Here is a 13760-nt window from a genome sequence, read left to right as displayed (position 1 = left end):
CCCCAGGTTCTCCTAAGGCCACCCCTCGAAGGCTGACATTCTATTTCCGGTCCACTGATCCACTTCTACCTGCTCTTACGCATTCGAGGTTCTGGCTGCCACCTGCGGCCGGCCGAGTCTTCCCGATTTACAATCTATCCAAGCACGTGGTGGAGAGCGCCACCTAGTGGGCCTATGGACCGCCACGGCCAAAACTGAAGCTTCATCCCCAACAGGCTCCTCTCCCCGTCCACAGCCATCCTGCCATCTCAGGCTGGGAACCCTGAGACATCTTCCCGATCTGTCCCTGACTTCCCCATAAGACAGGCCCTCGTCAACTCTGCTTTCAGGCCTCCCGCACCCTCTCCTGTCCCCTTTGAGGCCTTCCCCGCAGCCGTGGCACCACAGTGTCTCACTGAAGACAAAAATCTAACCACGTTACCTCCGTGCTCACACCGTTCACCGGCCCCTTGACTTTTCTCCCTGGTGGAGAAAATCCCCGTCTTCCAACAGGGAGTGAGGAGCCCCTCTGACATCTGCCCCCTTCATCCACCCAGCACTTTACACTCCAGCAACACCAAGTGCTATGCCCCCATCTGCACCGCGCTGCTCTGAGAGGCCTCTCTCCACGCAGACCCTGCTCACCAATCCCCACCCCGTTAAGTTACTGTTTAGTGAGCACCTATTGCCAAGGAGGGATAGCAGCCTCCCCATTCTATAGGTGACACACGGATAAGAGAAAGACCCAAACTCTGACTCCAAGGCCAGGGTTCTCTGCACTAGGCACTGTCACTACTTGGTAAAACTACAGGAATTCAACCACAGGATATCCCCTCACAACTCACAATAAGTACAAAGTGGGAAGAACTGTGACAACGACCCGAAGCATCTTACAGCAAACGTTCTTAACCAACTACATTATCTTCCAGTGAAGCCAAGGCAGGCCTCACAGATGTGAAGTCAGGCGTAACAGATCTTCTCCTAACTTGAACCCATTTTAACTTTGGAGCAAGATGACTTTCTTGAAGCAGCTAACAGTTAAGCACCTTCAGTTTATAACACTTAGCTCTGATCTTTCTAAAGAAGCCAGCCTGAGTTTCTCCATAGGTGTCTGAGACTGGATGTGGACCCTTGGCAGAAACGCACGGTCAGATAGAAGGTGGTCTTGTCCTCCGCTGGCCGCCAACGTAAGCACCGGCGCTTCCAGGCCCCGCACGCCCGCCTTACCCTGTGGCGATGATGTCAGCCAGCTGAGGCGTGTTGGGTGCGATTTTGATTGAGACGGTTTCAAAGTAGAGGTGCTCCTTCTGGGCGTGGATGGTGTACGTCCCGGTTGTTATGTTCTCCAGACGGAACGAGCCATCGGCTTTTGTTTTGACTGTAAAACAAAAACAGGCCAACAAAGGATGAGACAAAAACAACTGTGTAGCCCTCATCTACACAGGGATACTCGAGACCAAAAGCTGGCATGTTTTCATAGAGTCGTTAAGATTTTCTTTCCTTTCCATTCCTCTCTGTGAGCAAAACCCAGCCCAGACAAACAGGCCAGGGCCCAACGTGTCTGCCCACCTTTGATCTGGTTGTTCAGGGTGACCACCGCGTCTGGGACACCCTCTCCTTCAGGTCCGTTCAAGACCCTCCCAGTGACAGAGAATCCCATGACGTGGAACACAGGCTAGAAGATGAAGAACAGGGAGGAGGCTGTCATGTGCTTGAGCTGCAGAAGCCCCCCTCATGCCCCTCACGCCACCACTCAGCACCCCTGCCTACGCTGCCTTCTCCTGGTGCCCCATGCCAGCCAGCTCCCTCCCAGCTCACCCACCCGCAGCCCCTTCCCACGTCTTGTCTTCCGCTTGGTTTATGTGTCTGGGTCCTCCTCACTTGTGAGGGCCAGGGCTTGGCTCTCTGCACTCAGCTGGGCTCCAGCCACCCTGATCTTGGGTTCCTGCATGCTTTCCCCACGAGGGGCTTTCACACCAGCTGCTCCCTCAGCCTGGATCTCCTCCCACACCTGCAGAGGACTGGGGAGAGGCCGCCCCTTCTCGTCCTTCAGGTTTAGCTCAAACTGTCACCACCTCTGAGATGCCCTAACTACCCTTTCTCAGGAGCCCCTGCCTCACGCTCCAGCCAGTTACTGTCCATCACACTAACCTACTTTTTAGGCTTCAGCAAAAACCTCCCCAATATCTGGTATGTCCTTGTTTGATTTCTTCTAGTTTGTCTACCTCCCACTAGAATGTGAGCTTCATGAAGATAGGGACCTGTTCTGACTCAGTCACCTGCTACACAGTAGGCACTCAATAAATGACTCCTGAATGAATGGATGGATGCATGCATGCACGCATATATGCAAGAGCATTTGAGCTCTAAGAAAATAAAATGGCTTCCTCTTTAGTCAGGTAGCTCTTCTCCTTTTTTTTTTTTTTTTTTTTTTGTGGTACACAGGCCTCTCACCGCTGTAGCCTCTCCCGCTGTGGAGCACAGGCTCCGGATACGCAGGCTCAGCGGCCATGGCTCACAGGCCCAGCCGCTCTGCGGCATGTGGGATCCTCCCGGACCGGGGCACGAACCCGTGTCCCCTGCATCGGCAGGCGGACTCTCAACCACTGCGCCACCAGGGAAGCCCAGGTAGCTCTTCTTCATCCTTCTAAAAAGGCGTGGTTAACCCACCTATTAAATTATATATTCACTCAACAATCACTTTTATTAGGCACCTACCACGTACCTGGCACTAAATCACGTTAGGAATACAGTAAGGAATAAGACTCAACGGTCCCGACCTCATACAGCTTACAAGCCACTCCCTGAAATTCCATTCATGTCTGTTTAAAACCTTGCATTTGGTTGTGATCTGGGAAATGTCTTTCCCCACTCACCTGCCCCCATCCTTCTGTGCAAGCCCCTTGAAGCACGAAGGACTTGACCTTCACCCTTCCATCCCCCCTCCAGGGTACAGCGCTACAGTCAAATGCTTTACTGAATCTTAAAAGGCAGAGTGAGAACCCCACTGAGAATGTGACCTAAAAGCTAGCTCCCACCAGTTTAAGCTACTTTAACACAGTACTTTCTAATGTAACATTAAAATAAAACGATTAAATTTAATTTTTTCAATAACTGTAACACTGGGTGGTCCACTTATGAAAGACTGCTGTTTTCTTTGGGGATCTGCTCTATCTAGCAAATTTTCTACAGTAACCATTTTCTACGTCTGTAATTAAAGATAGAACTATGATGAAAAACACATTTACCATCTATTTTAGGGCCTGTATCACCCCATCCATCACCCCACCTGTCATTCCACTGCGGGCTCTATCAGCTCTCACCTATTCAACTGGTCCCTCACTTCCACCTTGCCCCCTGCAGACTCTTCTCAACATGGCAGCTGGAGGGGACACACCTCTTCTTCTGCTCAGAACCTTTCAGTGGTGCCAACTGTTACCCAGAATGGCCCACCAGGACCTGCACAACCTACCCGACCATCTCTCTGACACTCTCTCCTCTTCCTCCCTTCTTCACTTGCTCCATTCCAGCCACCCTGGCCTTTCTGGGGTTCCCTAAACCTTCTGGCCACACTCCTGCCTCAGGACCTTTGCACCTGCCATTCCCTGTCTTAAACACTCTTCCCACAGATGTAAGTACAGTTCGTTGCCTCTTCCCCTTCAGGTTGTTACTCAAAAGTCACCTTCACCCTAAGGCCTTCCCAAGAACAACCTATGAGACCTCAACCCTATCTTAACCTTGAAACTATATAATCTCCTTTCTTGCTTTATGTTTCTAAAGAACAAAGACTTTCTCATATACTTTCTTATTTACTTATTTGTAAGTATATTGTCTCTTTCTGCCATTAGAACATGAATTCCACAAAAACAGGAACTTTTGCCTCTTTGGGTCACTGCTATATGCCCAGCGCTAGAATAGTACCTAAAATATATGTCATTGACACTTGGTAAATATATTTCATTGAATGAAGTAGATGTAAATAGGGCTCTGATTCTCTAAGATAAAGACATTATGTGAGAGAGGTGAAGGATCTAGTGGATCCCAGAATGAAGTGGAAGAGAGTACAACATTCTGTTTTTTCCAACAGTACTTCTAGATAAACTGATTTTTTTTTAACACATTTGCAACACCTGTGCCCAGGGATGGGCACTCCAACAGAGAGGCCTTACCTCAATTTTCAGGCTGTCATGTTCCACTGTAAAGTCAAGTCTAGAAGGAGCAACGTCAAAGGTAATCCTCTCCCCTCTATAGAATGGAATCTGGAAGAAAAAGTCGGTTAATTACCAAGAGCCAATAGCATGATTCAACCATCAATATTAACACTCAATCCAGCAGCCCACAAATAACTAGGGGTTCAAAGCAGGCAAAGAGACACTATTAATCATAACTGTTTTAGATTTGTGCAAGAGAAAGACTTGCACTATTCCCAGCTGTTACTGAGGGGACAGTTACATCTTCAGTAACTGCTAAATAAAATGTTTATGGAACTGCAGGCCAACCATCCAGTCCTTTGATATCCAAATGGCACTGACTTTTCCCGTTGATATGTGTCCCAAACATAAACAGAACGGAAGTCGGCTTCACTCACCACAGTATAGCCTCCACTCGGCAACGAAGAGAAGGAGAAGGAGCCGTCTTCTCTGGAGACCGTGTGGCACAAATACACCAGACTCTCGTCTTGGGGTTGGAATCCAGGCACTGGGGAGATGTTGCAGCCCAGGACATCCTAGGCCAGGAGAAAAAACTCAAAATGACTTCCTTTTCCACTTACATGTTCTGATTATTATCAAATAGCCATGCTTTAAAAATACTTGTAGGGGCTTCCCTGGTGGCCCAGTGGTTGAGAATCTGTCTGCCAATGCAGGTGACACGGGTTTGAGCCCTGGTCTGGGAAGATCCCACATGCCACGGAGCAACTGGGCCCGTGAGCCACAATTACAGAGCCTGCGCATCTGGAGCCTGTGCTCTGCAACAAGAGAGGCCGCGATAGTGAGAGGCCCGCGCATCGCGATGAAGAGTGGCCCCCACTTGCCACAACTAGAGAAAGCCCTCGCACAGAAACAAAGACCCAACACAGCCATAAATAAATAAATTAATTTAAAAAAATACTTGTATAAGTTTTATTTCACAAAATATATGTTTCTGAAACCTAGGACAGAGCAGAGGACATAGTAGATTATAAAATCTTTACATTCAAGTTTGAAAAGTTAAAAATGGTCACCATCCTCCAGGTAAGAAACCGGAGTGGCCCAAGTTCACACAGCTGGTCAGCGGCAGAGCTGGGATTTGTCTGAACTTGGGTCTGTTTGATTTCAAAGCCAGTGCACTTTCCACTGAATTCCACTGCCTCCCAGTGCAGACATTCAATTTCTTGTGAGTCAACAGAGAAACACAAGGTTCTTAAATGCTGAAACTATAAATCAACCTTGACCTGCATTTTATTTTTTATTTAATTTTTTTTAAATTGAAGTATAGTTGGTTTACAATGTTGAGTTAGTTTCTGGTGTACAGCAAAGTGATTCAGTTACACATATATATATTCTTTTTCAGATTCTTTCACCATTATAGCTTATTACAAGATATTGAATATAGTGCCCTGTGCTACACAGTAGAACCTTGCTGTTTATCTATTTTATATGTAGTGGTGTGTTTATCTGTTAATCCCAAGCTCCTAATTTATCCCTCCCCACCTCCCGCTTTCCCCTTTGGTAACCGTACGTTTGTCTTCTAGTCTGAAACTGACCTGCATTTGAAACCGTGTATTCTTAGTCTGTGATCCCCCGTGCCCCCAGCCCTGCCCACAATCTCTCTTGTTCTTCACTCTTCTTTGCTTACCTCTTTGGTTACTAAAGAAGAGAAGAGAAGAAACTTCACCCCTTTCATGGGTTCCCCGTCACTGCGGACAGAGCCAGACACGTTGTAGCCAGCCACTATGAGGGGGCCCGCGGCATTGGCGTTGGAGGTCGTTACTCGTACAGTGGTGCTCGCCTACAAGAGAAGATGTCAACTTCCAAAAGAATAAACACAAAGCGTTTAACAACACGAGGACATGCTGACACTAAAATATTAACTGGGGGGAAGCAACATACAAAATTGCACGTGTAGTACCATAACAACTGTTTTTTAATTCGCAAAATGAAGTGAAGGGAACTGTGGCAAAATGGAGATGATGGTGATTTCGTTTAGATGGTAACAATTTACCTCTTTTACAGTTTTCCACCTTCCAGATTTTCCACTTCCGCTCCTTTATGCTCTTCTGTATGTTCCAATTTTTTTAATGAACATGCTTTATTTTTTTCCATGTTTAATGGTATGTATGTGTGTATTTTTAAGCTCTTTGTCAAAGTATAATTCACATGGGGAACACTGCACACAGTCTCAGCGTCCAGCACAGTGATTTTCCCAAACTCACCATGCATCCAACACCCAGACACAGAACAGAACCAGCACCCTAGAAGCTCCCCTCATGCTCATTTCCAGTCACTACTCCCCCAAAGGGCAGCCATTATCCTGACTTTTAACAGCCTGCTTTACTTTAAAACACAATTTTACATGAATAAACTCAAATTCCTTTATGTATAAAATTAACAGACAATGCAAACCTTAAAATGTATTCTATTTATAATGTGTAAGCTATGGAGTTTCAAATGAAACATTTTTCAATGTTGCCCAGAAGAGAAAAATCCTGAAAACAAAGTCATAAAAAGAATACAGACATATCTAGGTGTGAAACTATATCATCAATTATAAATGTGTAAAACTTACAAGGTAAAAACTGAAATATTGATGCTTCTTTAGCAAAAAAAGGAGACGCAGCCTCAAAACTAATATAAAAACTAAGCCTGTCAAAATGTTCTTTAAGTCTTAACTTCAATTTGTTTCTTCACAGTTATTACAGAACCTCGCTTAGTATTTTTCTTCCTTTTTTGATCTTTTGTTATAAACTGTTTCAGTCAAACAAAAAATAGATATAGGGATCTATACCAAAGAACACCTATATAAGTTCCAACCAGCTAAAGAATAAAAGAGAAGAAACACAATTCTAGACCCTTGCAGATGCCCACGTCCCCTTCCTCCCTCCCTTTACAAACATCAGTACCATAATGAATATACTGTTTGCCATTCCCACTCACGTCTTTACAATTTTCTACATGTGAATGTATCCATAAGTGGTATTATCATAAGTGTTTTTAATGACTATATAAATGGTATCATATTTCCTTATCCTTCAGCAATTTGCCTTTTCCCTTCAACTTTATGCTTTTAAGCACAGTCATATTGATATGCATAGCTCTGGTTCATTCATTATTGCTGACATATAGAATTCTGCTGTGTGATGAAACCACAATCCATTCTCCTCTTAATGGACATTTAGGTTGTTTATAGTATTCTGTTACTACAAACAAAGCTGCAATAAACATTCTTATACATTCTCCTTGGGCACATGTACAAGAGTTTCTAAATTGTTAAGTATATTTATAGATTGCTGTTACAGACTAAAAAAAGAACAATAAAATAATCTCATCGGGTCCTTCTGGTGTTGACTTGGCTTAAAATAGCTACAGTTAATAACAGACCAATTTCACAGCAGGATGACAATGTTGTTACCTAAAACTGAAACCAATATAAGCAACATCTGCTACATGGAGGGAGTTTTCCTGTATAAGTACCACCAAACTAATCAGCAGCACCATTGTTTTTTTCCATCGACTTCTAGAAGAACCATAAAATCATTTCATACCTAGAATTGAAAACCTCTACATTTGTCCCCAAACCAGCACACTGTTGGCATGGCCATCGGCATAACTGAAATAAATGCTCACCTCTTTCAATGGCCAGGTTGGATGAGTTGCAAGGATTTCATAATCTCCAGGAAGAACTTTAAAAAACGCAAACCTGAGAAATACAAAATACCACTTCACTTTCTGCCAACAACTCGAGCACTTATAATTTTAGGACAACTACTGGAAGCATAAGAAAATAATGTTTGAGTTATCACGAACTTGCCCTTAGCCAGTTAAATGAGCATAAATGAAATTCAATCCTTCACTGTACAAATCCTCATCAGACAACACTTATTGGGCACTGGCTGTGTGCAAGGAGAGGGGTTCGTGTGCTAATGGGAAGGAAGGCTCATGCTTCCCTTAACCCCAGAAATTTCTGGCCTAAAAACCAGTCCCTGTGGTTCAGCAAGGATCAGTCACACAACATTCAAGTGTGTGTTGACAGAGTGAGAGGCATGAACAGGAGAGAAGGGAAGCATCCAAAGGAGAAGAAGTGGGAATGGACGAGAGGTGGATAAAGAACAGAGGACAGACCCAATAAGCTGAGACGGACGCTTACACAAGATGACACTAAGCATTAGGGGAGGGCAGGTGAAAATGAGCTTGACTCCTACCCCAGAGTTTATTAAGACCTGTTATCAGACACGAATAGAAGCCAATCTGGGTTCTTGCACAAAGCAACTGTGATGAAACCAGAAGCTGACAAAGATTATTCTAGCAGCTGTGAACACACCAAGACCAGAGTGGGATGAGCTGAGGATGGAAGCACCACTACCAGGATTCTGACACATTTAGCCCTTTAGATTTGCAAAGCATCAGACCATGAAAGGGCTAATTCCAGCAATATGAACTCCAAAAATTTCATGCAATTTCTTCTTCTGTGGTGGTATTTTATTACATCCAATGTTGCCTGTAATAACTGGATAGAGCTTGGAAATCAATTTGCTACAAAAGAGTTGACACTGCCACTGGATTTTGGCCTGGGTAAGATTCAGCCTCTACCTCACGTTCATAGCATCCCGGTTCTGCACGTTACTGTCAGTTTAGTTAGCGCACAGGAAAGAGATTTGGAAAGTGATTTGGAAAGTTCAAGTCACTTTTCCCAGCACGGTCAGCAGCAAATTACTGAAACTAGAAAAAATGCAAGTCCCACATTCAACCCCCTCCTCTGATCCTCTACAGATCAGGGGAGGGGGTTGGAGAGGCATCAATAAGTATTTTTCAAAACTGAAATATAATTTCAACAATCATCATTTAAAAATTGGATGATGTACTTGACAGACTCATTACAAACTTCTATTCTGCAGTTTAGTCATATTTGTGTATTGAAGTAGTCAGTGGTGATTTGCATGCTTCCAACATTATCAGGTGGAACTATTCTGATATTAATCTTGGCATATCTATTAACATTTACAACTCAACGATATAAATCCATTACATAAATGCTTTAAATATGACTCAGCAAGGTTAATTAAATAGTCATTAGTTCCAACTACAAAATGACTGTGATGTAATAGTGATAAAATGATTTTTTTTTTTTTGCGGTACGCGGGCCTCTCACTGCTGCAGCCTCTCCCGTCACGGAGCACAGGCTCTGGACGCGCTCTGGACGCGCAGGCTCAGCAGCCATGGCTCACGGGCCCAGCCGCTCCGCGGCATGTGGGATCTTCCCAGACCAGGGTACGAACCCGTGTCCCCTGCATCGGCAGGCGGACTCTCAACCACTGCGCCACCAGGGAAGCCCGATAAAATGATTTTTAAAAATTGTAATTGAGCTAATCTGTATTGAGCTAAGTTCTTAAGCACATATTCTATGCCAGACAGTTTGAAACGATAATATCGTAATTTAATCTTCTCAATAACCTTAAGAGGTAGGTTCCATGATTATCCTCATTTATAAATGAGGAAACCAAGGCACAGAGGCGTTAAGTAACTTGCTCCGGGGCAGACAGCTAGCAAATGGGGGAACCAGGATTCAAACCCAGGCTGTCGGGCTCCAGAGCCAGTCCCAACCAGTAAATGAAGGGCTACCATGTGCCAGGCCCTGCAGCAGGTGCTTTATTTATCTCATATTTAATCATTGCATCAACGCTAGATGTAATGGGTCAAATGACTTCCATTTTACAGATGAGGAACTTGAGGCCCTGAGGGGCAGGAACCCGACTGAAGTTAAGAGGCCGAAACAGGATTTGAACGCAGGTCTCCCTAAATCCAAAGCTCCCCCCACATCAGGGCCCGGCTCTAGCCTCGGGGCAGGGCGTAACATGCATGACTCACTTTCCGCCAGGCTGTGTGACTGTGGACTGGATCTTTGCTTCTGTGCCTGTGTTTCTCAGAGACACCTGAACTCCTGCAGGCCCCAGGGGCTGCCCTTTGCTGAGAACCTGCCGTGGAGACGGAGGAGTTAGGAGCCACCCAGCAGCAACGTCCTCCTCCCAGCCGCACGGTCCATCCTGCTCCCCACACGAAGCCCATGACCTTCTTTGGGTCAAGTTTCCTTGGAAAAGATGGTAGAGATTGTGGATACCCTTCCCAGGGAGGCTTGGGGACAGGGAAAGGGAACAGCAACAGTAAAATGACACTTTGTTTCATTGGCTCTAAGACACCTTCAATTAAAGATGCACGATTATTTTACAAACCACTGCGAAAGAATAAATACCCAGGGTCCCCATCTCTAACAAGAAACCCACACAAAAAGCCGAGACCAAAGGCCCTCACTCTCAGGGTCAAGGGAAAGGAGAATAAACCCACCATGAAGAAAAGGAAGGCAATAAATATGCACATCTCAGCCACGGTGCTGGGTGCAGGGAGGGGGAACTCTCCCCCGAGAACCTGTCCCTCTAAAAAGCCATCCTGGTATCTATACTCGGACAGGGGAGTGACCAGCAACCTAGACCCGGCCCCTAAAAACACCCGCTATGTTTTACATGCAATTTCATTGAGCTCCCAGGCCCTCTTGAAGCTTATCTGTGGGTCCCTTGTGGGCTCAAAGCCCCCAGTTTAAAAACATCTTGCTTTTTTAAAGGTAAGAGAAGACCCAGTATGTACCACAGAGCAAATGTGACAAATGCCAAACCTTTCCATTCACGGAGAAGCCCGTGAACACGAAGTTGACGTCCCCGCCCTTCGTGCAGATGTCGCTCACACCATCCACGTAGAGCTCCACGGTGGTTGGCTCTGCCCAATGACAGGGGGAGGGGGGAACAGGGTACAGGACACAAGAGCAAGCTGAGTTCTGCGACAGGATGAAACTGTCTGCGTAAAACACATTGAACTGTTTAACTGTATGCACTTTTGAGCCACTTACATGGCTTGAAATCCGAAGGCACAAGGAGGTACACAGGGAAAAGTCTCCTTCCCACCCCTACATCCTGACACCCACTCCCCCACCCCAAAGGGAACCAGAGTTTACGGTGTAATATACTTTTGTAACAGTCTTGCAGCTGAGCTGTATCTCAGAGTCCCATGGAAAATCCAGTGAGTGCCAAAGAGTTTTATTACTGAACGCCCACCAGAGACCAGGCACTGAGCTAAGTACACTTAATCCTGACAACTATCTTAGAGGTAGGTAGTAACATCTGCAGCCGATTGAGGGGTAAAGTGGGGCACAGGAAGGTTAAAGAATCTCCTAAAATCACAGAGCTTGTGAGGGACAGAGCCCAAATTCAACCCCAAAAGTCTGGCTCTGCATCTGTCTCCTGACCAAGTACAGGAGTTCGGCCACATTATACCAGGACTGTAAACTCCAATGTCCATAGTAACCCGGTGGATTAGAAGTCAGCAGACTGGCCAAGTGCGGACTGCAGCAAATGGAAAAAGGGGGACAGCTTCTACCAACTACTGCCACGTGACCCAGCGCTGCCCAAGCTTCCACCTTCTCAAGAACAACTGGAAATCTGGATTTTATGTGCCGTGTCCTGATTTTTCAATATTAGCAACTAAGTCAAATTTTAAAAAAAACTGAAGAGTTCATTATAATAGGGGTTAAAGTTGAGTTTTTAAAAGGTTCGGAAGACTGTGAAGTGAGAAGCAGAGGAAAAACTGAACCAGTCAAGAGAATTTCTGGTAAAATGAAGAATGACGCACATACACAGGGAAAAGCACCAGTGAAAAATGGACAAAACCTTGAACAGGCAGCTCACAAAAAGACAATATCCAAATGGCCAGGAAACATATGAAAAAGTGCTCAATCTCATGGACCATCAGCAAATGCAAATCAAAAGCACAGTGCGAGGCCACCACTCCACCACCAGGACAGCTAAGATGAAAGAGACTGACAGCCAGAGGATGTGGAGGTCTGAACTCTTACACACGGCTGGTAGAGCAAAGTTCTGCGACATCAACCTTGGCTGTCCGGCAATCTCTACTAGGGCTGAACATGTAAAAAGTCTATCGCCCAGCAATTCCACCCGGGTATATACTCAACAGAAATGTAGACATGTGTGCACCACAAGATATGTACAAGGATGTTCACAGGAGCACTGCTCCTAGTGGCCAAAACTGGGGCGCAACCCAAATGTCCACCAACAGTAGAGGGGGTAAATCATTTGATATTCACACAGCAGTAGAATGAACTAATATACTAACACATAATAACACATAATAAGGACGAATTCTGTGAAAATTGTCAAGAGAGAGAAACCAGGCACAAAAATGTACCCTGTGCGATTCTATTTACATGAAGTTCAAAACAGACAAAATAATCTATAATTTTAGGTCGGGCGGCGCGATTAGCAAGTGCCTGGGATGGGGCACTTCTGGGTGCTGGTCAGGTTCTGTCCTGTCATCTAAGTGGTGGTTACGTGAGTGTGTTCGTTTTGTGAAAATTCATCGCCTGATATCCCTGTGATGAGTACAATTTTCGGAAAGTATGCTATAATTTAATTTAAAAACTTATTAAAGAAAAAGAACTGACAAGAAGGGAGGGGATTCAAACAAAACACTCGTGCAAACCACCGATCTGTGACCTCTCTGGCCTATTTGTCGTCTCTCTGGCTGTGGGTTGGCTTTGACTCCCCTCCACTTTTCTGGACCGCACCAGCCAGGCACCCCCGGCCGTGAACTGAGAAAGAGCTTGTCGCCCAGATGCAAGTTGGCTGTCGCTGCCACTGTGACAGCAGGGACTCAGTTCTTCCCCCTCTAACTCACAGGCAGGCCTGGTAGGAACAACTGGGCCCTCCACGTCTCCCCACAAGCTACAGAACTGGGGTCACACACCCTCTACCAAAACGTCAAGGCTCTGCTCTCCAAAAACACCAGCCACGTCACAGCAGGACCCCTTCTTCTGATCCAGCCCACTCCCACTCCTCTGACTTTGCTAAAAGACAGTCACCTCAGGAAAGTCTGGAGCTTTTGTTTGTATGTGTGCGGAAAGACTGCTTTTAAGTGTTTATTAATTGCCAATTATGTGCCAGCGATTCTGAACACATAACTACACTGGTCCATTAATCCTCCAGTAGCCTGTGAGGCGGGTACTACTACTCTCCTGACCCCTAGTGAGAAGACGGACGCCAAGCCAGTGCAAGTAACTCGTCCAAGGTCGTCACAGAGCTGGTAAGGCCCAAGGTTGTCAGATCTTCTGATCTCTTAAGAGAAGTAAATTTGGATTTTTATGTCAAGTCTCACAATGTTTAATGTTGCCATTAATACACTGAAAAAAATTTTTTTAAAACACTGAGGGGAAAAAAAAAACAACAAAAAACAAAACAAAACACTGAGGGAGCTAAGAAAGAAGCCGTCCTGGAAGAGGAACCAAGTCCCCACTCCTGACCTCTATATTCATCAAGTTCTACTGACACTTAATGAACGAAGCTGCTAAGGTGGAGTTTTCTGAGGGGTACAAGAAAAGATGCCAACTGTAAGAAACGTGACAGAAAATCTTAAAGTAGGTCTAAAGTAAATCCAATCTACTCTAAAGTAATAGGGACAAGGCGGTTAAAAAAAACCAAAAAAACCCTCTTCCACACTAGAAAGGAATCCTTAATATTTTAACAATCT

General features: G+C 45.3%; 1 protein-coding gene across 1 annotated transcript in view; it reads right to left on the bottom strand.

Moving 5' to 3' along the window:
- The window catches only part of LOC132504886 (BOS complex subunit NOMO1), a 52513-nt gene that overhangs the window by 33493 nt on the left and 5260 nt on the right, over positions 1-13760 (bottom strand). The window contains exons 4-11 of the mRNA XM_060122626.1: positions 10840-10940; positions 10041-10147; positions 7803-7875; positions 5815-5967; positions 4568-4705; positions 4149-4238; positions 1549-1654; positions 1207-1357 (exon numbers count right to left, since the gene is read on the bottom strand). Coding sequence (XP_059978609.1) covers positions 1207-1357; positions 1549-1654; positions 4149-4238; positions 4568-4705; positions 5815-5967; positions 7803-7875; positions 10041-10147; positions 10840-10940 — 919 coding nt within the window. The remainder of the gene's footprint in view (positions 1-1206; positions 1358-1548; positions 1655-4148; positions 4239-4567; positions 4706-5814; positions 5968-7802; positions 7876-10040; positions 10148-10839; positions 10941-13760) is intronic.

The sequence above is a fragment of the Lagenorhynchus albirostris genome, chromosome 15, assembly GCF_949774975.1.
Source record: "Lagenorhynchus albirostris chromosome 15, mLagAlb1.1, whole genome shotgun sequence".
NCBI lineage: Eukaryota > Metazoa > Chordata > Mammalia > Artiodactyla > Delphinidae > Lagenorhynchus > Lagenorhynchus albirostris.
This window is presented reverse-complemented; position numbering and strand designations above follow the sequence as displayed.